The 22,292-nt window shown below is 48.9% G+C and overlaps 12 protein-coding genes across 12 annotated transcripts; 6 read left to right on the forward strand and 6 right to left on the reverse strand.

Annotated features, from left to right (window-relative positions):
- Positions 1–342: 342 nt before the first annotated feature.
- On the forward strand, positions 343–1,200 carry N7457_007975 (pyridoxamine 5'-phosphate oxidase family protein; the record flags this gene model as incomplete). The annotated part of the gene is made up of 2 exons (XM_057179018.1): positions 343–406; positions 461–1,200. 2 exons carry the CDS (start codon positions 343–345, stop codon positions 1,198–1,200), a joined length of 804 nt encoding a protein of 267 aa, XP_057027404.1.
- Positions 1,201–4,178: 2,978 nt separating this feature from the next.
- Positions 4,179–5,277, forward strand: N7457_007976 (E2 ubiquitin-conjugating protein UBC8; the record flags this gene model as incomplete). The annotated part of the gene is made up of 7 exons (XM_057179019.1): positions 4,179–4,211; positions 4,353–4,445; positions 4,530–4,564; positions 4,629–4,666; positions 4,717–4,831; positions 4,896–5,077; positions 5,141–5,277. 7 exons carry the CDS (start codon positions 4,179–4,181, stop codon positions 5,275–5,277), a joined length of 633 nt encoding a protein of 210 aa, XP_057027405.1.
- Positions 5,278–6,176: 899 nt separating this feature from the next.
- N7457_007977 (LAMTOR1/MEH1 family protein) lies at positions 6,177–6,799 on the reverse strand (the record flags this gene model as incomplete). Its single annotated transcript, XM_057179020.1, has 2 exons — positions 6,177–6,471; positions 6,561–6,799. 2 exons carry the CDS (start codon positions 6,797–6,799, stop codon positions 6,177–6,179), a joined length of 534 nt encoding a protein of 177 aa, XP_057027406.1.
- Positions 6,800–7,279: 480 nt separating this feature from the next.
- On the forward strand, positions 7,280–8,325 carry N7457_007978 (DUF2011 domain-containing protein; the record flags this gene model as incomplete). Its single annotated transcript, XM_057179021.1, has 4 exons — positions 7,280–7,305; positions 7,367–7,907; positions 7,974–8,055; positions 8,114–8,325. 4 exons carry the CDS (start codon positions 7,280–7,282, stop codon positions 8,323–8,325), a joined length of 861 nt encoding a protein of 286 aa, XP_057027407.1.
- A 372-nt stretch (positions 8,326–8,697) lies between these two features.
- Positions 8,698–9,433, reverse strand: N7457_007979 (uncharacterized protein; the record flags this gene model as incomplete). The annotated part of the gene is made up of 4 exons (XM_057179022.1): positions 8,698–8,714; positions 8,766–9,047; positions 9,144–9,332; positions 9,421–9,433. 4 exons carry the CDS (start codon positions 9,431–9,433, stop codon positions 8,698–8,700), a joined length of 501 nt encoding a protein of 166 aa, XP_057027408.1.
- Positions 9,434–10,052: 619 nt separating this feature from the next.
- On the reverse strand, positions 10,053–11,874 carry N7457_007980 (uncharacterized protein; the record flags this gene model as incomplete). The annotated part of the gene is made up of 6 exons (XM_057179023.1): positions 10,053–10,090; positions 10,153–10,489; positions 10,537–10,593; positions 10,649–10,870; positions 10,922–11,739; positions 11,790–11,874. The coding sequence occupies 6 exons, from the start codon at positions 11,872–11,874 to the stop codon at positions 10,053–10,055; spliced, it is 1,557 nt and encodes a 518-aa protein (XP_057027409.1).
- A 610-nt stretch (positions 11,875–12,484) lies between these two features.
- Positions 12,485–13,384, forward strand: N7457_007981 (mitochondrial 54S ribosomal protein uL6m; the record flags this gene model as incomplete). Its single annotated transcript, XM_057179024.1, has 3 exons — positions 12,485–12,752; positions 12,813–12,926; positions 13,011–13,384. 3 exons carry the CDS (start codon positions 12,485–12,487, stop codon positions 13,382–13,384), a joined length of 756 nt encoding a protein of 251 aa, XP_057027410.1.
- A 198-nt stretch (positions 13,385–13,582) lies between these two features.
- On the reverse strand, positions 13,583–14,815 carry N7457_007982 (3'(2'),5'-bisphosphate nucleotidase; the record flags this gene model as incomplete). Its single annotated transcript, XM_057179025.1, has 1 exon — positions 13,583–14,815. The coding sequence occupies one exon, from the start codon at positions 14,813–14,815 to the stop codon at positions 13,583–13,585; it is 1,233 nt and encodes a 410-aa protein (XP_057027411.1).
- A 650-nt stretch (positions 14,816–15,465) lies between these two features.
- Positions 15,466–16,782, forward strand: N7457_007983 (LSB5 family protein; the record flags this gene model as incomplete). Its single annotated transcript, XM_057179026.1, has 3 exons — positions 15,466–15,480; positions 15,542–15,693; positions 15,744–16,782. The coding sequence occupies 3 exons, from the start codon at positions 15,466–15,468 to the stop codon at positions 16,780–16,782; spliced, it is 1,206 nt and encodes a 401-aa protein (XP_057027412.1).
- A 623-nt stretch (positions 16,783–17,405) lies between these two features.
- N7457_007984 (uncharacterized protein) lies at positions 17,406–18,113 on the forward strand (the record flags this gene model as incomplete). Its single annotated transcript, XM_057179027.1, has 2 exons — positions 17,406–17,696; positions 17,787–18,113. 2 exons carry the CDS (start codon positions 17,406–17,408, stop codon positions 18,111–18,113), a joined length of 618 nt encoding a protein of 205 aa, XP_057027413.1.
- Positions 18,114–18,137: 24 nt separating this feature from the next.
- Positions 18,138–19,324, reverse strand: N7457_007985 (uncharacterized protein; the record flags this gene model as incomplete). The annotated part of the gene is made up of 2 exons (XM_057179028.1): positions 18,138–18,885; positions 18,984–19,324. The coding sequence occupies 2 exons, from the start codon at positions 19,322–19,324 to the stop codon at positions 18,138–18,140; spliced, it is 1,089 nt and encodes a 362-aa protein (XP_057027414.1).
- Positions 19,325–20,203: 879 nt separating this feature from the next.
- Positions 20,204–22,100, reverse strand: N7457_007986 (uncharacterized protein; the record flags this gene model as incomplete). The annotated part of the gene is made up of 2 exons (XM_057179029.1): positions 20,204–20,934; positions 21,149–22,100. 2 exons carry the CDS (start codon positions 22,098–22,100, stop codon positions 20,204–20,206), a joined length of 1,683 nt encoding a protein of 560 aa, XP_057027415.1.
- Positions 22,101–22,292: the final 192 nt, after the last annotated feature.

Here is a 22,292-nt window from a genome sequence, read left to right on the forward strand (position 1 = left end):
GGGCCAATCACCTCGGACACGTTTGACATCGGAGGAGCTTCTCTTGTCCACTCCACCCTGTCACATTAATCTGCGATCGATCTGTGCGCAGGCTGACATCCATTGTCAGCCGGTCTAGCCTTTGTGGGGAAGACTTGCGCGGATGGACCTGCCAGAAAGGGCATTTGGAGGCGTGCCCTACAACTTACATCCATTGATGCACAGAGTAGTCCACCAGATTACTTATCTTGATCTAACATCTACCTACTATAAATGCTTGTTTCGTCGTCGCTTATTTCTTGCTTCTTTAGACAGGCTCTCTACCATCTACATACCTGGTAGATTACCATACAGCCATACATCATGGGACGAACTCTGGCCTACCCCAAGCGGGTTTCCAACACCGCCAACCGGTACAAGCACCGAGGTATGGCGGTACTATGAAAGTACACCGAAGCCAACTAATAATGGCATATTCTAGCCACATATGATCTGGGTCCGATCCATTCAATCATCAATGACTCCCAGGTCCTCCATGTCTCATTCAACCCGGGACCAGAAGACCCATTTCCTGCCATTCTACCAATGATTGGGCAAATGGGCTCATTCGAGTTTCCCTCTGCGGGCATCGATGAGCCTCTAGAGTGTTATCTCCACGGCTACGTCAGCTCACGAATTATGAACCTAGCTCGCAACTGCGGCGAAGGCGAGGGACTTCCCATCTGCATCGCAACGAGCAAAGTAGACGGTTTGATCCTGTCACTCACACCCAACTCGCACAGTTATAACTATCGCTCTGCCATCCTGCATGGCTATGCAAATCTCGTCACAGACGAAGCAGAAAAGCTGTGGGCCATGAAAATGATCACAGATTCAGTTCTCGCGGACCGCTGGGATCATTCACGTGTTCCACCGGACCGTGCGGAGATGCAGTCGACTGTCATTCTTAAGGTCAAGATTGTGGATGGCAGCGGCAAGATTCGTGATGGTGGTGTTTCGGATGAGCGTAAGGACTCGGGCAACGAGCAAGTTACTGGTAGTGTCTGGACTGGCGTTGTTCCGGTCTGGGAAACCTTTGGAACGCCTGTTCCAAGTGGTGATAGTAAGGTTGCTGATGTACCCGATTATATCAATTCTTACATTGCTCGTAAGAACATCCAGAACAAAGCTTTGGCGGAGAATGCAGTGAACATCAAACTACCACCCGAGGAGCAGCACTGAGGTGAGGACTAGACACAGGCTGGCACGGTTAGTTAGGACATAAATATTCATCCATTACATCTCTTGTTTGATCCAAAGTACTTGCCCAAGTTCTTCCTATCAGACCTTCATTTCCTTGTGATTTATTTTAACATCATAATGGGAGAGTTCAGAGCCGGTCGTTGGATTTCCTGTGATCCTCGCCTGTTGACTTCTCCGCTTTACTACTAGTGATATATAACTATTATAATAGAGCTTTTGCGCCAAGATTCCCACCTGAGATCAGTTCTAAATGTTCTTTATAACTCAAGATCCATGTATCCCCATACAAGGGAGAGATCCACAGAGGTACGAATATCTACAACATTCCAAGGTTCCTTTAGAGGACCATACAGTTTTTGGCTTCTACCCCAAAATTTATCCATGCTTCCTACAATTGGTGATTGACATATCTATAACGGAGATGAAGGTATGTTACCAGAGTACAAAAACTAGGATTGCGCCACATAGATCTAGAAATATATGCACAACCTTTCACCATGAGTTCTCGTGTCCTTTGTATCTACATACTCCCTCAATTTGTCGGCTGGAAGGTAGATTATGGTGTCTTGCATTTTATGTCGCCTGATAATGGGGCAGTCAAGCACAACGACTGCAACAGTAATAATATTCTATTCCAATAAGGCTCAGGCGCTTCAACATCGCATTATAATGCCCAACGAGCTTACCTTTACCTCACCCACTGATGCCAACGCATCCCAAGCGTAAACTCAAAGGATGCAACTATATCAATCAGGTTCCAGTAGTTATTGTAGTTGTCTATTCGTAGGTTTGTATTTTGGTCTCTTTTACAAATGGCAGACTCTAGCTGGATTGTGTATAATCACCGAGAAAGGTCTTAAGAATACCTGTACTCGTTTTCTCTTTTTTCAATCCAGATAGGTCCATTGTTCATAAAGCTCAGATTCATAATCCTAGATCTGCACCGAGCCATTTCTGTAAGCTTTTCTGAGCTAAGTGCGTTTTCCTTGTTCCCGCAAGTATATGTAGCAACTGGGTAGTACGAAGTGAAGACAGCATTGTTGACTTCTGTCTTGCCTCCAAAATCAAATCGCCAAAACGTGACATCAATTGAATCAATGCAGGCAACAGTGTGGAAACGTAGCCTCTTTCAACAGGTTTCGACAGAGTGGGCAAATCTGTAAATCATCGCCATAAACCCAAGGCCAGACAATGCGATTCCGATGATCATGAAACCCTCTCCGCCCAGATTTGAGCGGTGCGCCAATTCGCCTGCATTGCGATAGAGCAAAATAGGCCCGGAAACCCACAAAAGCCGTACAATGGACACAGTGCCGCTTCCTAGTTTCGCGACTTCGTGATGTTGATAGAATGATGTTGATAGAATTGAAACGGCAAGATGACCCCTATGATGGGGATGCCTCGCGGAGGTAGCACTCACGGCCATATTTCCAAGACTCTGTGACTGCAAGAGCTTCGGGGACCGGGAATCCATATTTTTCCACTAATATATTTGCGAGGTAGGCTCGGATCTGGTTTGGTATAGCATGCCGCGAAGGGTAAGTCATGATGAAAAAGAAGGCGTGGTGGAGGCGAAAAGTCAAATTTCACTCTATAGTTCAAATCTTGAAATGTAGGAGAATAGGTTAAAGAGTGAACAGCCCTGGAGTGTTAGTGCGTTGCTGACGATAGTCTTGTCGCAAAGAGGAAAGCAGGCGCGGACCCTGAACGTTGGCAAGTGCTCTCGAGGTCCACGAATCCATTTGAACTTGCTCCATAGCTACATGTAGGAGGCATATTCACCTCTGATTTATGCTTCTTTGGAGCTATAGAACAGAGAACAGGCGGACAATGCAAATAGATAGATTAAACCCAATTTGGTCTGCTTCTTTGTTGATATATACCTTGCCTGTGAGTTAGATTGGAACTATATCATCACAACGAATTAGCGAACACAAGAAGCATAGTGGCAGGGTTCAAATGTCAATGCAAGATCATCATATATCAATACCAACATAGATAGCTAGAAATCATTGATATATTGATCAAGTCCAACGGCCCCAAAATCAAGTCATTTGATTGAAGGTATCATGGCGAAAATATCCCTTGTTTAGGCTTGTTGTAGGGCATTTGCTTTGATTCAACTTGCCTGCCTATAATGCGAGCGGGCGTGCTAGAGATGAGAAATACATATAGTCCAAGAGTCACTAGCATCTGCAGACGTTGCCTGCCATTCAAAGCTTTTCTATATATCGTTGAAGACATTGTTCAAAAGAGGCGAGACAAAATTTAGCTTCGAGGTGCTAGAAAGATAATTCTCCGATCATTTAGAAAGCTAATAAGATTTATAGCCAATTCTTCATAGATCCCTGTATCATTGCCCAATCAGGCATCTGTGCTTGAAAACCTGGTTGTTTTCGATGGACAGGAAGAGGCATTGCAAAATATGGGAGACGAAACTGACTAAATGTTAAGTTTAAGCAAAAATTATATAGATTGACAGCCTTTAAATGAACGAGAGAATTCTCACAGCAATGCCGACAACCATTTAGGAGAGGTGGTTGAAGAAGGGCCCTGGGGCCGATAGACCTGCCCCGGCCCCCCGGCCGGTAAGGAAGCTGACTCATCGGCCCATGCCCCGGTGCCCGATCTTATCGTTCGGGACCTCATCCTCCCCTCTTCTTTATTTCCTTTGCTCTACTCTGAGAAGTAATTTGAAGGCCTTTCTGACACTTGCTAGTCCTGCTAATCGCCTATCTCTTACTCTTTGATCCCCCCCAACTGCTCAACATCCTCTATTACAAAGTCCATCGACGCCCCGCCTATTACTTCCCCGCTCCGATTCCGGGAACATCTGCTTTAGTGAACCACGCCACCCTGACTCTGCTGGGCCTATATTCTCAGTGATAGCCCGAGAACGATACACCTCACAACATTCCAAACTCTGCTTCCAGGAAATATCCCATTACATCGCCAATATGAGTAGCCCCAAGCGCAGAATCGAGACAGATGTAAGTGATGTCATGGGGAGTCCGATGATCCCCCACTTGTACCTAGAGATTCTAATAACTGTTGCGTTTCACTTAATAGGTCATGAAGTATGCCTCGCAAGCTTGGAAATACTTCTAGCACGACCACTAACTTTGAAATAGGATGTACGGCTGATAATCCCCGAACCCTTTCGATTTGGCTTCCGTCTTTCGCAACCCCTCGGTTCACCTCGGCGAGCATACTTCGTTTCTGGAGTTAGTCTGACAATGTTTCTAGGCTCATGAGTGATTATGAAGTGACTCTGGTCAACGATAACAGTAAGTTCTACCTTTTCTTAGTTACAGTTAATATATGCTGACTCTGAGAATCTAGTGTATGTACTTTTCACGCACCCTCACCAAACCATTTGAAGATCCCCCATACCAATTTTATAACAGGCAGGAATTCTACGTTCGATTCAAGGGACCAGAAGAAAGTATGCTTTGAACACATGCGACCAGAATTGCATCATACTAACCTTTATAGCACCATTCACCGGAGGTCACTGGAAAATCCACGTTGAATTGCCCGATCAATACCCATACAAGAGCCCAAGCATCGGATTCGTCAACCGGATATTCCACCCAAATATCGACGAGCTGTAAGTCAAAGTCGTTCCAATATCAGCGGGGAATTTCAAGAGTTAATATCCATTTCCACCACAGGTCAGGCTCGGTATGCCTTGATGTGATCAACCAAACATGGTCCCCGATGTACGACATGCTCAACATCTTCGAGGTTTTCCTACCCCAACTCCTCCGCTATCCCAATCCATCGGATCCCCTCAACGGTGAGGCCGCCGCCTTGATGATGAGGGAGCCCAAAGCATACGAGGCAAAGGTAAAAGGTATGCTATAATACAAATATTCTCTACATTTGCCTTTGCATCATATTGATATTTTATCCTTAGAATACGTCGCCAAATATGCCAGCAAGGAAGCCGTAGATGAAGCAGGTGAAGACACCGAGTCTGAAGACGAGTTGAGCTCCGCAGGGAGCTATGATTCTGGCGGTGAAGAGCCAGCGGGCACGATGGACGATGTCTGATCGACTTGAGTGCGACAGATTCCGTCAAGTCCGAGAGCGGCTCGGCACATATTGCATCACTCAACTCTATTCTATATCCATGCTGGAACAGGATCAGCGGGCGTTTTCGTTCTTTGTTTTGTTATAGGGGAGTTGTTATGTTCATTCAATTTTCGTTTCGTCCTGTGAACCTCATTTTGTTGTTTTCCTCATTTATTATTACCTATTCCGGTGCATCCACAAGGCATTGTGACGGGGCAAGCAATCGGTGCTGACTTCCTCCAAGGCATGAGGAGTGATATGGGGTTTCTCCTTCGTCTCCATGATTCCCCAATTGTACAGTGAGCTTGAAATCACATTTACATAGTAGACTCCCCTATCCAAGTCAAAATACTTACCTAGTATGCTTAGTCTACACCTCCATCAGGGAGACCAATAATCTAGAACTCATGTTCATTATGTGGATTTGACACAAGCCACATGGGAATGAAGTTCAAATTGAGTGTCTATGCAAAGAAGGGATGCAGCCCAACACTTAAAGACTATGCAAGTAAGCACACGTCAGGCAAGTTGATGTGACGACAAAGGAACAAATGAACAAATTTTCCAAACGCGCCAGGAAGAATTGAAATCAGAATAGAACAGAAAATAAGATCTGATACAAAGGAAAAAGCCTGCGCCACGGGGTATATCAGACCAGGAAAGGAAAAGAATGGACATGTATGTGCGAAAAAAAACCAGTCGACCTGCGATCAATGCAAGAAACAAATCCCCCAAATGATAGTGTAGCGCAAGAAAAAATAATAAGACGGGTCTTCCAGTACCCTTATCTGCATCTCTGAATTGGATTCTCACAATCCGCACCTTGTTGTCGTGTACATCGTAATCGTCAATGTGCAGCGATGCTTTAAAGGCCCACCTTAGGTAACGTTCAGTACTCCAAACACATCATGACTGGATTTAGTATCAGTCTTGATGTCGGCACGAGACCGTTTCTTGTTTGGGTTGATGACAACCTCGCCCCAGTGTTTTGGGACATTGCCTGACGCACCGGAGGTGGGGCGGCTTGGCGGCGATGTGCGGTGGGTAGATGTCACAGGAGTTGTCCCGCCTGTCCTTTGTGACAGAGCAGGGGATGCAGAAATGGGAGTGTGGAGGGTTGCGTGGGGTTGAAGGTGTGGTTGTGGTTGAAGGGACCAGATATCGATGACGGAGCTGCAAGGGATTGTTAGTATGAGTTTAATGATGACTAGTGCGGAGTTCTCTGTATGATGAACACTTTGTGACAAAGACGGTATACTAACTCAGATGTCCGCTGGCAAATGGATTCCAGCGCTTCTCTCTCACGCCTCACATATTCCGGGTCGGGCTGGCTGGCCTGCTGAGCATGGTTGAGGGCTCCATAGCCATATCCGGCCTGATAAGGATCCTCTTCAAGCAGACGCGAAGATTCGGGCTGCAACAAAGAGATGTTAGCAGGCTGCGAGTGACGACATGCATCCCATGCATCTCGCATCAAACCGAGGCAATGCGCGTTGAACATGGTAGCCGTGAGACCGGTTGGGGTTCTTGGGACTCACCTCAGGAGACTCGTGGCGATTCCCGCCGAGGCAAGAGGCACAGATACCCATTTATGTATTGGGATTGGGATCGGATATCAGGATCGAGGATGTTTCGGGCTGCACGTTTGCGCTATGCGATGGGCACGAGGCATTAATCACCCCAATGGTCGAGGTGAATATGCTGGGGTGGAACAACGGGTGAGGGATTATCGGAGATTAAAGAGTGTGGAGTATGCAGAAAACAGATATGAAATGAAACAAATGGCGCAGTATTGCGAGAGTCACACTGTAGTCAAAAGGACTTCGAGAAGTCGGGAGTTGAGGCTGGGGGGTTAAGTCACAGGTGGCCGCTATACGTTGAAGGGCCCGTGCCATGTCATCAGGCCGTGGCCGCAGCCGTGGAAACACCGTTTTTCTTGAAATTGGCTCTTGGATCTGGTTCTCTCCCCACACCACACACAATGTTCGATCTACCTAATGCTAAGCGGTATGTATTAAAACAATTCACTGAAGTCTTCTCGATCTGGTAGCTAAACTGGCCTACACAGCATCCGCCGCGATGAGATCCATTCTCCGACATCCTCCCGAACACCATCACCCGCACCAGATGACGCCGCCGCCCAGGCCGCATACGCCCGTCTAGGAAAATTACTCAATCTCGATCAATTGGATACCGCACCAGAACCCACCAGTCAAGACAATGATCCCTCTGCGGAGAACGAGGATGAGGAACAAGAATTCGAATTCCGGCTGTTCAGTGCCCCCGCCAAATCAACAGAACAAGCCAAAGAGAAGTCCGAAAATGATACAAATGCGAACGACGCAGAGTCAAAGCCCGCCGCAGCTACACAAAAACTGAGAATTCGGCTACACTCACCCACACCGGGATCTGGAGATAGCACAGAGGGACGATTTGTGAAAGCCTCGCGCGGATGGGATTATTACTTCTCTACACCTTCTCTCCAGGGCACCAGTCGCGGAGAGCCCACAGCGGAGGAATCAAGTCAGATAGCGGAAAAGAAGAAACAATTTGAGGACATGGCTGTCAGTGGACAGCACATGATGACATGGGCACAGTCACTAGTCTGGGTGAGTATATCGTTTCTCGTGTCTTACTTATTTGGCTGGGACCCCTGCCACTAACATAGCATATAGCCCGGTTGCCATCTGCCCTGGCGCGTCATTCATTTAAAGCGACACCAGACCAAAACGCCCCCGTGCACCCAACAGTCTTCCTGTATACGTAGTAGAAGGCGTACCTCTATCGAAGAGTCCACTTACACGCAAGAAGCCAGGTAAGAAGCGCCGGGTGCAGTTGCGCAAGCGGACTGCAGCGGCAGAGGCCGCTAAGGTGTCCGAAGCGGAGAAGCGCACTCGCAAGAACCGCGAGAGGAAACTCAAGCGCAGACAGAAAGCCAGGGAGCAAAAGGCTGCAGCGGCGGGCGTTAGTGTTGAGGATCTACCGGCTGATGCTGATGAGGGTGCTTCCTCGGGAGGCGAGGAATGAATCTATCTAGGAACATGATACAATTCCAATGTGATACCCACAGGAGTAATGTCTTCCCGATCCATCGTCACTAATAAGACCTGTATTGACATGAAATACCGAACTACAACACGGCCGTTTTCCTACTTCTCGAAGTTGAGGGAGTGAATGAAAAGAGCTTTGAATGGTATTGAATGGCCTGACCAAAGGTCGACACAGAAAGAAGAAGAAAAGCATGCAATGCATCGCTTCGTGAAACAATGAATAATATACAACGCCGAGGGTATGAAAAAAAAAAAAAAAACATTGAGCGGCCAAACAAAAGACTCGCGAGTGGGATCAGATCCGCAAACTCACATCTGATTCTCGCAAGCTGGGTTGAGAATGATAATTCTACTTAGCGAGCGCATCTGATAGCCTTGTTAGCATCATCTTTTACTTTGTTGCGAGAAAAGACATACCAGTCTTGGCAGCAGGTTCCTCAGGCTTAGCGGCGGGCTCCTCAGTCTGAGTACCAGGGGCCTCAGGTGCAGCAGCAGGGGCTTCAGTCTGAGCAACGGGCTCCACAGGCTGAGCGGCAGCCTCCTCAGGCTTAGCAGCAGGCGCAGCTTCAGCAGCGGGAGCAGGCGCAGCCTCTAAATGGGTTTCGACAGGGCCAGCTGTAGCGCTCATCTCCGGGGAGGCGACAGGCTCCGCGGGCTTCGTCTCCTTTACCTCAGCAGATTCGGGTGCGATGGTGGTATCTATAGTAAATCAATGGATCAGTTGACGGCCAAAAACAAGACGATGGAAATTCTGATATATCAACTCTATATCAACTCTGGTAGAGAGGGGCGTACCGGGTTGAGGGGCAGCGGGGGCGGCGGGTGTCGCAGCGGCCGCTGCACCTGCAGCACCTGCTACAGGTGCAGTGGTAGCAGCATTGGTCGCAGGAGCTTCAGCAGGGGCCTCGGTCTTCTTAGCTGCCTTCTTGCGGCTGCTGAAGAAGCGCTTGAAGCCCTTCTTGACTTGCGCAAAAGCGTTAGGTGCTAGGGAATGTTAGTGCTGTGATTGGCGAGTGGTCCAACGAGGACTATATGTTGAGCTAGAAGTATAGCAGTTAGTAGGGTCACTTACGAACACCAGGCATATTGATTAAAGGGATTGAGATTGGAATAAGCAGTTGCTAGAGAATGCGAACTGAGATGCGACAAGCAGCGCGTTGCGAAACGAAAAGGAGAAGCGCGCAGTCGATCTATTTACTCCCACGTGACACACCATCTATGGCTTTTCGACTTTCCCTTTTTAGTTTTTTTTCCTTTCAAATTACCTTCTCGTATGCTAGTCGTGAATGCGTAGAACACGGGCTGTTATTGGCTGTTTGCGATATAACTGGGTCCAATTCCGCAGCTTAGCTTGGCCTTGACAGCTATCGTGGCTGTGCTGGCGCTAATTTGCGACACTCATTTTATTTTGATTTTGAAACACCCTTATAGCTATTAGTAAGTGTTTCAAAGTGGTCATACCTATAGCGCGGAAGGGAGATTCACGGGGCCCTTGGAGTAATTGGCAAGAAAACTAAATTGGTCTATTGCTGCAGATCTAATTGTAGTGGATATTGTACCTAACCATATATGGCGTAAGGATATAACATGGCCCCGGGGCACGTAGAGATAGAAAATTAAATAAGATGAAATGAAAAGAAATGAGGTAGGACCGGGTATCCAAGATAACTGGTTCGCAAATTAATGCTCAGGCGTGGAGTATAACTAAACGAATTTAAAGATGGCGAGAGCAACCGAATGCCCTAATTTCCCGAAGTCAGCACATTGGTTTCAGGGGACCTCTGATTGTGAGGCTTGCACATACCTAGAATGAGAAAGATCAAAGCAATTGCAATCCTGAGGTTCTGGGCTGCGATAGCCATGAGAAGAATAGCGCAGAGAGACCACGGAGAGAATCCGCCAATACCGAACCCCGGCCCACTTTTGAACTTGAATGCTGCATCTTCGATGGTGGATTGTAAATTGGAAGCAGCAACGCTAGCCTTGCCCAGCAAAGCTTGCGACACCTGCGCGTGGAATTTAATGGCCTCCTGCGCCCGCGACTGTGCAGAAAGAGCTTCCGTTTGTTGATCCTGGGCCCTTTGAAGCTCATTTGCTCTTGATTCGGATTGTTGCATGAAGCTTTCCATAGTTTGAAGTCGCTGGAAATGTCAGCAAGAGAATCAATAGCTGTAAAATGCTCTCTTACCTCTGTAATTCTGATTTCCTGCTCAAGAATCATGTTCATTCGGCTGGTCAGCCATTCCTGCAAATAGTCAGCCTTGAATTACATATCAAAAGGGGCAGCAAATGTGACACACCATGGCAGCATCAAACTTCTGCATGCCTCTGTACATTCTGTCCATATCTGACTCGAGAAGCGACTCGAGCGACATGTGTAAAGAAGATACGAGATCTTTCTGAGCGACAGCATTTGTTTGTTGAACTAGCAATGTCTCCTGGCTCCTAGCCATTGCGTCTTGATGCGCGTTTTGTAGAGCTTGCTGAAGAGCTCCTACTTGGGTCGATGCATTCTGAATATCCTACTCCGCGTTAGAAATGTTATAAGCCCGACTCACATGTTCAAGCCATACCTTTTCAAGGACGCTTGTTCCGATCTGCACATTTGAAAGTGCCGTAGAGATAGAGTCCTGGAGAGATCGGATTCCGGTTTCGATTTCTCTCAGAAATTTGCCGAACGTTCGCTTGAAAACCGAGTCCGTCGCTTCCATGTCGGTTACGATTTTCTCTTGCAGCGACTGAACGGCTTGCATAAATGCTTGTTGCTGTGCCGACTGTGCGGCTGCATCTTGCAAAGCCTCCTGGAGTCCATTGTTTAGCTTCAGACTGCTCTTGGAGATGGATCGATGCAGGTTGAGGAGTTCCTCCTTTTCCATCTCCATTCGCGAGGCGTGGCAGATCACAAGGGCATTCTGTCGACTATTGCTATATGAGGTCCACCACTGAGGCCGTGACTCGAGCGTCCTGAGACATTGCTCCAATAGCTCCCTCCGAACTTCATCTGATGCAGTGTCAGAGCCTCTGTGCCGAGTCACAAAGCCAAATCGGTTCTTCTGCGGAGGTGGTGATACGGTGACAGGAAGACATGTGGAAGGGATTGAGGTGCCAGCACCGTCAATCTCACATAATGCTAGACGTGCTGCATAAACGGATCGAAGAAGGTCAAGAGTCTCTGGGCTGTCTGTCTGCATGCCATCGTGGCTATCGCTGAATGTTTGACACGAAGTTACCAGTCGTGTTGCTGCGATTCGATTACATGAAGGTGAAGATCCCATTGAGTCCAGGATCTTGACGGCTTCATTGAATATGCTGTCTTGGTCGTGCGTTCGGGAACCGAGGAAAGAAATCGCGTCGATGCCCGGTAGTTTGGGGGCAGGGACTGGCACATCACCTTCTTAAGTCAGCGGAGTAGATTGAGATATGTTAGCAGAACTATATTACCTTTATGGGAGATACTTGCTTGGCTGACGTGTGCAAGTGCCAGGAGAATATATGGAAGCACCTGAAAGCTATTGACTGCCCTCATCGTGTACTTGGTCTGGCTGGTCTGGTTCATGAATGTGGCTTTGGAAAAGCCCTGGATAGCTATCGATCATTGAGCTATATGGTAGAGATGAAGCTGTATCGGAAATATCATGAGATGGATTGTATAAGATGGAAAGAAACAGATGGGAGATGATCTCGAAAGTGAGACTTGATGTCCAAGTTGTTTGAGTCAAACCCAACATTTCTTGGTTTACTTTTCTCTGATTATTCGAATTTTGCACTTAACACATAGCTGTTTGCCAGATTCCCTATGTCAATTATTTTTCAACTCAATAACTATCATAGTTGTTCAGATATGTTTGGAATGTAAGAGGAGACGGCTCGGAAAGACATTTCATAGCAGCACCATCAACCGACAGCTGCCGTAAGATAATAGACGCTGTCCATATATCTTGATCATTATGATACGATTCATTACAATCATCCGATTCCAATCAAATAGGAGAAGAATCTACTCCCAAAAAAAGAAAAAAAAAAAAAAAAAGAATGATATAGATCATCACGTGCACGCTAAACCCCATCGAGGTAACTCATCTGGGACAAAATCGAAAGTCCGCAACACAGCATCCGACTCAACACACGCAATCATCATGTCGTGCTCCATACCCCAACGCTGCGCCCGCCAGCTTCTCCGCGAGCCCTTCCAGCGCGGTTCCCTACCCATTTTCCTCGCGCCCGCATTCTCCCCACGCACACAATGCTTCTCGACCACATCCCCGGCGCAGTCCCGAGTCGGAGGTGCCTCGATCTCCATCCCCCCGGAGGTGTCATTCAAGCTCGTCGACCTTCCTAAGACTCTCAGCCGGACACGCGGAAAGGATATCCCTAAGTTTGCCGCCGAGATTAAGGGCCCCAAGGGTATGTGTGGTTACCAAAATATGGCACCGGCGGATGGATGCTAACTGATCTGGTTCATAGGCGAGATGACCCTGAACATCCCCTCGTTCGTCACCGTCACTCGGGACGAGGAAGCCCAGAAGGCTACATTGTCGGTCTTGGATCAGTCGGTCCCTCACCAGCGTGCTATGTGGGGTATGTTCTCCTGTCATTTCTCTTCTATGGCTGTCAAGTCTGCGCGATAATCCATTGTTGTCTAACATTTGCTTTTCTTTTTAGGAACCATCCGTGCGCTCCTGCAGAACCACATCCTCGGCGTCTCGGAAGGTCATGTTTGTATCTTGAGTATGGTTGGTGTCGGTTACAGGGCCACCATCGAGGACAAGGCGACTACCGTCGAACCCACCTACCCCGGCCAGAAGTTTGTCTCCCTCAAGGTCGGCTTTTCCCACCCTATCGAATTGGGTATTCCCCAAGGCATCCAGGCTAGCACTCCCCAGCCCACCAGAATTCTGCTGGAGGGTGTCGACAAGCGGATTGTGACCCAATTTGCAGCCGAGATCAGAGACTGGAGACGCCCCGAGCCCTACAAGGGCAAGGGTATCTTCGTCAACGGAGAGACCATCAAGCTCAAGGCGAAGAAGATCAAATAGACGGGAGGCGCATTTCTTTTCCAGTTACGCGGGACATTTTTTGTTTGGTTCCGTGTCTTGTACTCTTATCGTCACATATGTATTTTTTTATTCCTCTGACAAGCGATGGTATCACAAATCTACTTCGGACTGATTCTGCTCCCCGGGACATCCAGTGCAGTGCACGAGATGGCGAAATTAAGACAGATATAGAATCCATTACAGCTTCAAAACGTTCTTGACGGCAGCAATAACCTGGTCCTGGTGGGCCTTGGGAGCAGCCACGACACCCTTGTTGACAGCCAAGGTCCGGCCCTTGCTGAAGTCCAATCGGTTGCCGTAGATGTCGGTCACCTGGCCACCAGCCTCGCGCACAATCAGGTCACCAGCAGCGTGATCCCAGATCTTCTCTTGGTAGTCCTTCTTGACGGGGAGGCGCAGGTAGACATCACCAGCACCACGGGCAATGGAGCAGTACTTAGCCTGCGAGTCCAATCGCACACTGGGGGCGGTGATTCCAAGAAGCTGTGCAACGGCGGCATTGTCACCCTGGGCAGAGTGTGCAGCCTCAACACCCTCACAGAAGACAGCGTCTGAGATCTTAGCGACGGGACGCATGGAGATGGGCTTGCTGGTAGCAAGAGTACCGCTAGCCAGAGGACGGCTGGTGGCACCTTCTCCTTGGACAGCGGAGAACAAGACGCCATTGCCGGCAGTAGCAGCCTGTTGGGCACCGATGCTAGCGTCGAGGGTGGCAGCATCATCGACGGGAAGGTTGGGAGTGCCGATAGCACCGACCTTGACATCGCCGTCGACCATCAGGCCGAGGCACACGGCGTACTGTCCACCACGAAGGAATCCCTTGGTGCCGTCGATGGGATCAAGAGCCCAGATGCGGCCCTTGGCACCACCAGCACTGTTGCCGCTATCAATGATGTCCAGCATACTCTGCTCACTTGCCAAAGGTCCACCCAGAATGTCATCGCTCTCCTCATCGTCCAACTTGATGTCCTTAACCAAGCGCCAGATCTCAGCGCTAAGGTCCTTGTCCTCACGCAGAGTGCTAGCCTCCTCCTCGGCGACGATCTCATCATTGGGGAAGTTCTTGCGGATGGCCGAGATGATCAAGGCCTGAGCGCCGAAGTCGCCAATGGTGACGGGAGACTTGTCATCCTTGGAAACAGTGCCCTTGGCCTTCTCGAAGAAGACCTTCTGGGTCAGAAGACATGCCCGCTGGACAGCCAACTCGGCAATGTAGCGTTCCTGTTGATAAGACATGATTGTTTTATGGTTGGAGGAGAGGTGGGGGAGGAGGAGGGAGAGACGAGAGCGGGACTTGAGAGCCACACTGACAGCCAGAATGAGGGTGGAGCAGATCACGAAACGGGTCAGTACGCGTAATATATTAGACCATGGAGATGAGCCTGACTGGTATGTGGACTTTTGCGTCATTCGAGATCAATTGACCAAAACTGTAACTCGAATTGACTACTCTCAGGCACTTTCTCGATGCTGTGTTGATTCCCTTACGTCTTCGGTGACCTCTCTCCGATATTCGGCCTCAGGCCCGGAGCCCCGCACTAATCCCCATTGGGCCGGGAGAGTCACGAGCCGATAAGCTTAAACTGTCTCGGCCTTGTTTCGTCTCTCCTTTCCCCTGAAATAAGGCCGTTTTGCAATATTTATACCCTGTGGAGTACATTGGGTTCCCCTGGATACATGCTCTGCCACCCTTCCCTAGGCTGATCAGACTAACGGGCGCTAAGTCCCCCTGGGACATCCGACGTCACCAACACCACGTGAAGGTATCCCAAAAGTTGCCTAGGTTCTTTGTGTCGTGTTTCAGGCTGTTAATTCCTGTTTGGCATTGTTTTTAGCGAATCGTCCCCATTCCTATCACCGCCGATACCCCATACAAACCCACGCCCTGCGAAACCTTTGTGTAAACAAAGCCGTGCGGGGTTATCTTTATACCGACATTGCAACGCGGGGTGACTGCGGGCTGTTCAATAAGAGCAACAATTTGGGATTCCCCTGACCTGTTCCTACCCAAATCAAGCATCCCCCTGCTGTAGAGGGTATACTTTTTTTACTAGGCCATCATGTTTCAATCCTCCGTAAGTCGTTGGGTGGAGACTATACATATTATCCAGCGCTAATTGATGTGGCCTTATATAGAAGCCGTATTCGGCTGTGACCGTACAAATCGAAGTCCTTACGAGCGAACAATATGAGGTGGAAGATTCCAGCGGTATTGTCGATCTAGTGGAGGTAGTTCGCATTCAAGCCAGTGGCCCAACAGAAGCAAGTCGGGCTCTTCGCAAGAAGCTGTGAGTCCAGAGGCCTATCAAAAGGCTGCAGCAAAAACTGACAGGTCCAGAAAATATGGCAATCTCCACCGACAACTACGCGCGCTTACTATTCTCGACTTCTTGGTGCAAAATGCTGGAGAACGCTTCTTGCGCGATTTCGCCGATGAAGCATTGCTCGAACGTCTGCGCATCGCAGCTACTGATTCTGTTTCAGATCCGCTCGTGAAACAAAAATGCAAACAGATTTTCGGACAATGGGCAGCTACTTATAAGGACACTCCTGGTATGGCGAAAGTTACCGCGCTATACAAGCAAGTGCCCAAGCGAAAGCAGCCTGCGACGCAGGCGAAAGCCAAGGTTCTGCGAGAGGGCTCGAATCTGAACTCAAACGAGCCCCCAATGGGTCATGTCGTCTCGGTCTCGGCGGGTACTGGGCCATCCACTGTGCTGACCAGCCCGAAACAAAAGACCAAGTCCAAAAAGGTCAAGAAAGATAAGAAACTGTCAATTAGCAGCAGGAGGTTTGATATTGAAAAAGAGCGACCAGAGATCTTGCAGACACTCGCTGCCTCATCTGTGGCCAGCACGAACTTGTTGAATGCCCTGAAACTCGTCAATCGTGAGACGCACCGGGTGAGTGAGGATGCCGAATGCATCAGCCGGTTCGAAACATGCAAAGATCTTCGGCATGGAATTCTTCGATTCATTCAGTATATCGAAACGGAAGAGTTCCTAGGCGGTCTCATTCATGCAAATGAGGAGCTGGTGGATGCGCTGATGGCATTCGAGGTGCTCGATAAGAGCGTGGACTATGACAGTGATAGTGAGGATGATATTTTGGAACACAGTTGGAAGCAACGACATGGCCTTGGTCTACAAGACAGTGGCGTGAGTGATGGGATTGCTGGACTTAATATCAATTCATCCAAGCCGCCACGGCCGAGCCGCCCTGATGGTCTGCCTCTTGCATCTTCATCGCAACACACGCGCCCAATCTTTGAGAGTGACAGTGAGACTGAGAGTGAAGAGGAGGATGATGATAACCCCTTCGGCGACAGAAACGCTATCAAGACCCCTGGCATTGAGAAGATTGGACATACTTGGTAAGTCATTCTTCCTCTTTAAAGTATCCCAAACCACTAACAGCTTACAGGAAAGAGGTCTGAATCATTTGGTTACAATACCGAAATTTGGACGTGATTTGCTCTTGCTGTTTGCGATTTAGGTTCCTTTGATACATTGTCTGCTACTTTGCTTGATCGGTATACCCAAGGCCACTGGCCATCGTGTTACTGAAAATGAATGTCCTCTTTGATCATTGGTGTGTATGTTTATGTATTCTTCCACGGGCAGTCCTATGCATAGCTATTCTTATGATTTGTCCTAGATCCTGCTGATGCTCCAAGATATATTCCTCCCGTACTCCAAAAGAGAATACTTAAGCTTCTAGCAAGATTAAAAGTAAAGCACAACCACCCTAGAGAGCAACCATGCGAGCGATTCTCCGTGTGCATGAAGCACATATAACCTTGGGAGCAAATGACCAATCATAAAAATGGCGCTGGGGGTGAGACGCGTCCGGCAGCGGCCTAATGAAGTCGGACCGTAGGTAAACCAGAGTAATCGCAAACATAATATGAGAAAACACCCGCCACTGCGCGATTCGGAATAAAATAGAACATAATTCATTGCCTCGAACTAAGTCCCCAAACATCCAAACATAAGACACAATGGCCGTAACCGAACTCGCACTCCTCCGCCTTAAGACTCAAGACCCCTCACCGTCTACGAAAAGCACTCTCCTACAAGCCCAGAAGTTACAATCAGAGTACTCAGGTTATCAGGTAACCTATCTACACCAAATCGAAGATCCGGCCTCATTTTACCTACTGGGTGGCTGGGAGTCTATCGAGAAACATACAGGCGGGGGACAGTGGACTTCATCCGAGGCGAACCAGAAACTGCTTGCGCAGTTGAAGGACAGTCTTGATGTGAGCTGGGTAATTCATTTGGGTGTTGATGTGAGCTATTCCGTTTCTTTGGTGTTGGATTATACTCACGAGCATCGGCGAGTTTGATAATAAGAATGCCGAGCTGACAAAATGCTGCAGCCATCTGCATCCCAAATCCCACTGGATGCGCCTGTTCTCGTTGTAGGTAGGCTCTTTGTCGAGAAAAGCAGGAAAGACATGTTTGAAGCTGCTTTCCAGGCTGTAGAGTCTGATTTGGGGGCACAGACGGCGCCGTTCTCGTACTGCGGTGGTTGGCGCATTGATCAAGAGGGGGAGGATGAAGAGTTTGTTCTCTTCACTGGGTGGAAATCGGTTAAGGACCATAAGGCTTTTGCGGAGTCTGAGGCTTCAAAGGGGCTACTGAAGTTGACGGAGCTGGTGAAGGATGCAGAGGCTTGCCATGCACATGTTGAAAAGTGGGAGTAGGCTACTATGTGTACATTCATTCATCTATCTGTTATTTCGGGGGTATTGTGTTTTGGGCATGGTTGTGCCTTTGAGGATGAACTCCACCATCGCTTTTCTGCCATCCAATTTAAGAGGTGCCTCTATGTGCATGGCGCCGAGGACGTTCTTCGTCTCGATCTCTAAGCCTAGAGAGTCCGCATGCTTGTGCAATTGCTCAGGTACGTATGATGGGATGACTTCATCCTTTTCGGCAGAGAGAAGAAATATCGGGGGAAGCGAGCGAGGTATTGACCCGGTGGCTTCAGCGTTGGGCGACTGTGAGCTGGCCTGGTTCATCCATGTGGCCATTTGTCGCATGCTTGATTTGATATCCCAGGTATTCCAAGAGAAGGGCCAGAGATATCTATATGGAAGCCATTTTTGAGGATACAGGCTGATGAGCATATCTTTAATGCTGGACGTTGGTGCTTCCAGAATGAGTTTGGAAATGGGTGCCAGAGGCTTCTCACTACTTGTGTCAGAGGACATTTGCCTCTGATGCTGGCGGGGAAGATAAGTAGCTACTGCTGAGCTTGCTACAGCCGCACCCAGGCTGTGCCCCCATATCACAATCTCAAGATCGGTTTCTGGTGTCGCATAGGTTTCTGACACCCAAGCCAACAACGCCTGAGCATCCTTTTCAATGCCAGATTGTGTGGCGCGACCAGAAGATGTCCAATAGCCACGGTATGATAGAGCCGCGACAGTATATTTAGTGACGTCAGAGTCAGTTGCAGCAGATGAAGTTGACCTTGATGTATCCGCAATTGCGCGCAAGATATGAGAAAGTATAGGGAGTCGCATAGGGGTTGACCCCCATTGCCTTGCAAGTAACAGATCACAACTGACTTTTTCCGTTTCGCGGGCATTTTCCCTTGATCATTTGGTTTGCGAGCATCAGAGTTCGATAAGGATTTCTTATCCTTGTGATGAATGGGAATATGGCCTTCACAGAGAGCCAGTTTAGTCCCATCCAGACTACGGATCTGTTTTTCCTCCCACCGCACTGGCCGGCACTCAGCTTCATAATCTGAAATGGCCTCAGATCGTGTGAATGGAGGCAGCCATGATAGGTAGAGAAGCTTGTTCTGCATGACGATGATCCAGAAGCATTTCCAGGTCCACAGGCCGAGTAGGAGCCCAATGAACATAAGAGGCGGTATCGCGACGGTCGGAATAGCGTCCGTCATGAGACCTCGTGATCGCAGACTGTGTTGTACATTCTGGGTGACACTCTTTCTTTTTCTTGTGATGTTGTGGCTGCCATTGATACCATTCGATGGGACAATTTTGTAATAAAAGCTCTGGGATAGCTGTCTCATGAACGATGTCGCTCTTGGACCTGACCTAGGCAGCGCGTGCCGCAGCACTCGGCGCGCCAGCATTACATGTGGTTGAACTTGAATTGGCAAGGTACTGGGTTGGATGTTGTTGGATCGCCAACGACGGGTGGACCCCGACTCCCCGAGCTGAGGCTTGACTCAGCAAAATCATGCGGCTCATAGCCGAGTATAGCGACGCGACTGCAGAAAACAATAGATCTGACTATTGCACTTAGTGGGCCATGCTTTTTACATATAGAACATCATCTGATATGCTACATACAGACAGCGGCTCTGAGAATCGGTTATACCTAATTCGCTTTCTCACTCGGGATCCGCGGTTGACTATGTATACCAGGTAGGTAGGTACATAAGGTAGGCTCGACGTCTGGCTTTGGGCCCACCATACATTATGTGGCAAATCTACAGAGAACTACAACGAGGAATATTCCAATCCGATTGGTTCCTCAAACAAGTTGTAAAAAGAATAGATTCAAGTCGAATTAAATCCAAAAAAGATATGTCCCAGCAGAGCTCCAGAACCAAAATCGAAGCTCCACACAATGTAAGTGACAGTATGGCAAATATTCAAATGGGTATTATGGGTCGTGATCATCTGGAGTCGTGATATGAAAGGAGAATAACAAAGCGCAACCGCAGGAACAACAAAGTATGGATGCATTCCAAAGTCCCTTTCCAAGACGCCAAAAAAGGTCAAACCCCGAAACTATGCAGTGATGCGAACTTTCAAAGAACCTTCGATCTCATCCATTCACTGGTGCCGACACCAAGGTTAAGCCCATTCCGCTGCCACCACCGCCGAACGCGGCCTTCGGCGCCTGATGAGGGATCCGCATCCTCAAGCGCTTCTTCGATGTCACAGGTTTTGAACTCGACGCGCATACCGCAGGATTTCCACCACTGTAGGACATGGTCGTGGCCATTTTTCGTGGGGCCCACTAGGACCTGGTTATCGAAGATCATCTTCGGTCCTTTAAGTTTATACCAGAATTCAAGGACGTGCACATGACCATGTGTGCTAGCGATCCGAGCCACGTTCTCGGCATGACTGTAAGGGATCCCCGATGCATCCCACCAAGCGAGGGATGCGGTGCGGCCCGATTGGGCGGCTAGCAGAACAGACTTGCCGACTTTGAGGGGTAGAGGTTTGTGTAGTGGGGCATTCTCGGAGGCGGTTTTCCACCACTCTAGCACGGCGACTCGGCCTTCGGCGCTAGCGGCTTCGAGGGCTCGCTCGCTGTATCGTAGTGGGAGGCCCGAGTGGAGCCACCAATCTAGTACATCGATGAGCCCGGCTCGAGAGGCGCCGTCCATGGCGTCCGCCATGTATTCTTTGTTCGGCAGAGCTGGCGCATCGCGCCACCATGTCAGAACGTTCGGGTTGCCGTAGATTGCAGATGCCCGGTATGGAATGTTTGTGAGTCGAGAGGTTGTCCAGAGGAGATCCAGGTGGTTTTCTGTAAGATAGGAAAGGATGTCGGTGCGAGAGAATTTGACAATGAGGTGGCAGGCGAGGTCGGAGAGGGGTTTCCATCGAGGTAGTGCCTCTATGTGTGTTTTTTATTGCGGCGAAGGATCCTCGCAAGATAGTGTATTCGAGTGAAGCTGGGGTGGACATTTTGAGTAGATGGCTCTGCCATTCTTGAGGGACAGGAAGATGTGTCGGAATACCGACGGCTTTCGCTGTTTCCCAGTCTCCCAGTTGATCCTCGAAGACGTTCAGCCATATTTCAAGTGGTAAATAATCTGCATTCCCTTGTTTCGTTTGCGGTGTGGACCCACTGGCATTTCCAGATGTCGATGATGGGTAAATGGATTTCGATGCAGTCTTAGACGGGACCGCGGTGCCATGGGGGTTCGCCCTGGTCGACAAGGTCGTTTCCCATGGCGGCACTATTAATGTCTTCTCCAATGTTGTATGTAATTCCTTGAGGCCGTCCCACGGTAGTATGGTCAGTTCTTCGGGCCCATTTGACTTCCAGAGCACGGGCTTGACAATGCGAATCCACGGCCAATAACGGCTGATCTCATCAAGTTGCCGGGTACTGAGGGGATGATCCCATTCCGACACAGTCATTCCTGGAATGAGGACTACAGGTTTTTTCGAGACCCAGCCGCGAAGGAGTGCCAACGTCAATGTATTCGTCAAGCCAGCTAACATCGCCCCCAAAGCCCCCGCATCGATAGGCGCTACCAACAGCATGTCCGCCCATTCACACAGCTCCACTGTCTTCGCCTTGAGCCATTTTCGCGCGCCGGTTTTCTTATCGAAGGTTTGGCTGTCGACTGTATCCATGTAATGCGGGATTTTGTTCGTGCCCGTGAGCAAAGCGGAGGGTTCGTCGGTGATTAGTCGCAGTTCGATGTAGGGGTTCTGAACGAGGGAAGGAAGAATAATGTCGGCGAAAGCACTATCGGTCGACAAAAGCAATCGGCGGCGCCGAGGATGTGATGATTTCACATCTTGCACTGCTTTGTCGGCGCATCGCCGATGATCTTCTTGGATTCCGATCACTGTTTCCTCGCAGTCGCCATCCACCTCCATCTCACTTGACCACGGCCCCTTTGCAGTGCTATTGCTTGTTATAATAGTTGAATTATCAGGGCGAAATTCCACTGCCATGCCAAAATAACTTGAAAAAAAAAATTTCGGCAAGCCGTTGTGTTCCTGGGTGGAGACAAAGCAGTCGAATGTCGAATGAAAGAAATCTCGGGGAATCCTGGTATAGGTTAGGGTCGCTAGAGTCGAGGTGCGATGAAAAAAAAAGGAGATCAATGCCTCTTTCTCCGTGCTATGAAAATTAACAGAGCATAG

The sequence above is a fragment of the Penicillium paradoxum genome (assembly GCF_028828445.1).
Source record: "Penicillium paradoxum strain IBT 22861 chromosome Unknown utg000007l_segment0_segment0, whole genome shotgun sequence".
Taxonomy (NCBI): domain Eukaryota; kingdom Fungi; phylum Ascomycota; class Eurotiomycetes; order Eurotiales; family Aspergillaceae; genus Penicillium; species Penicillium paradoxum.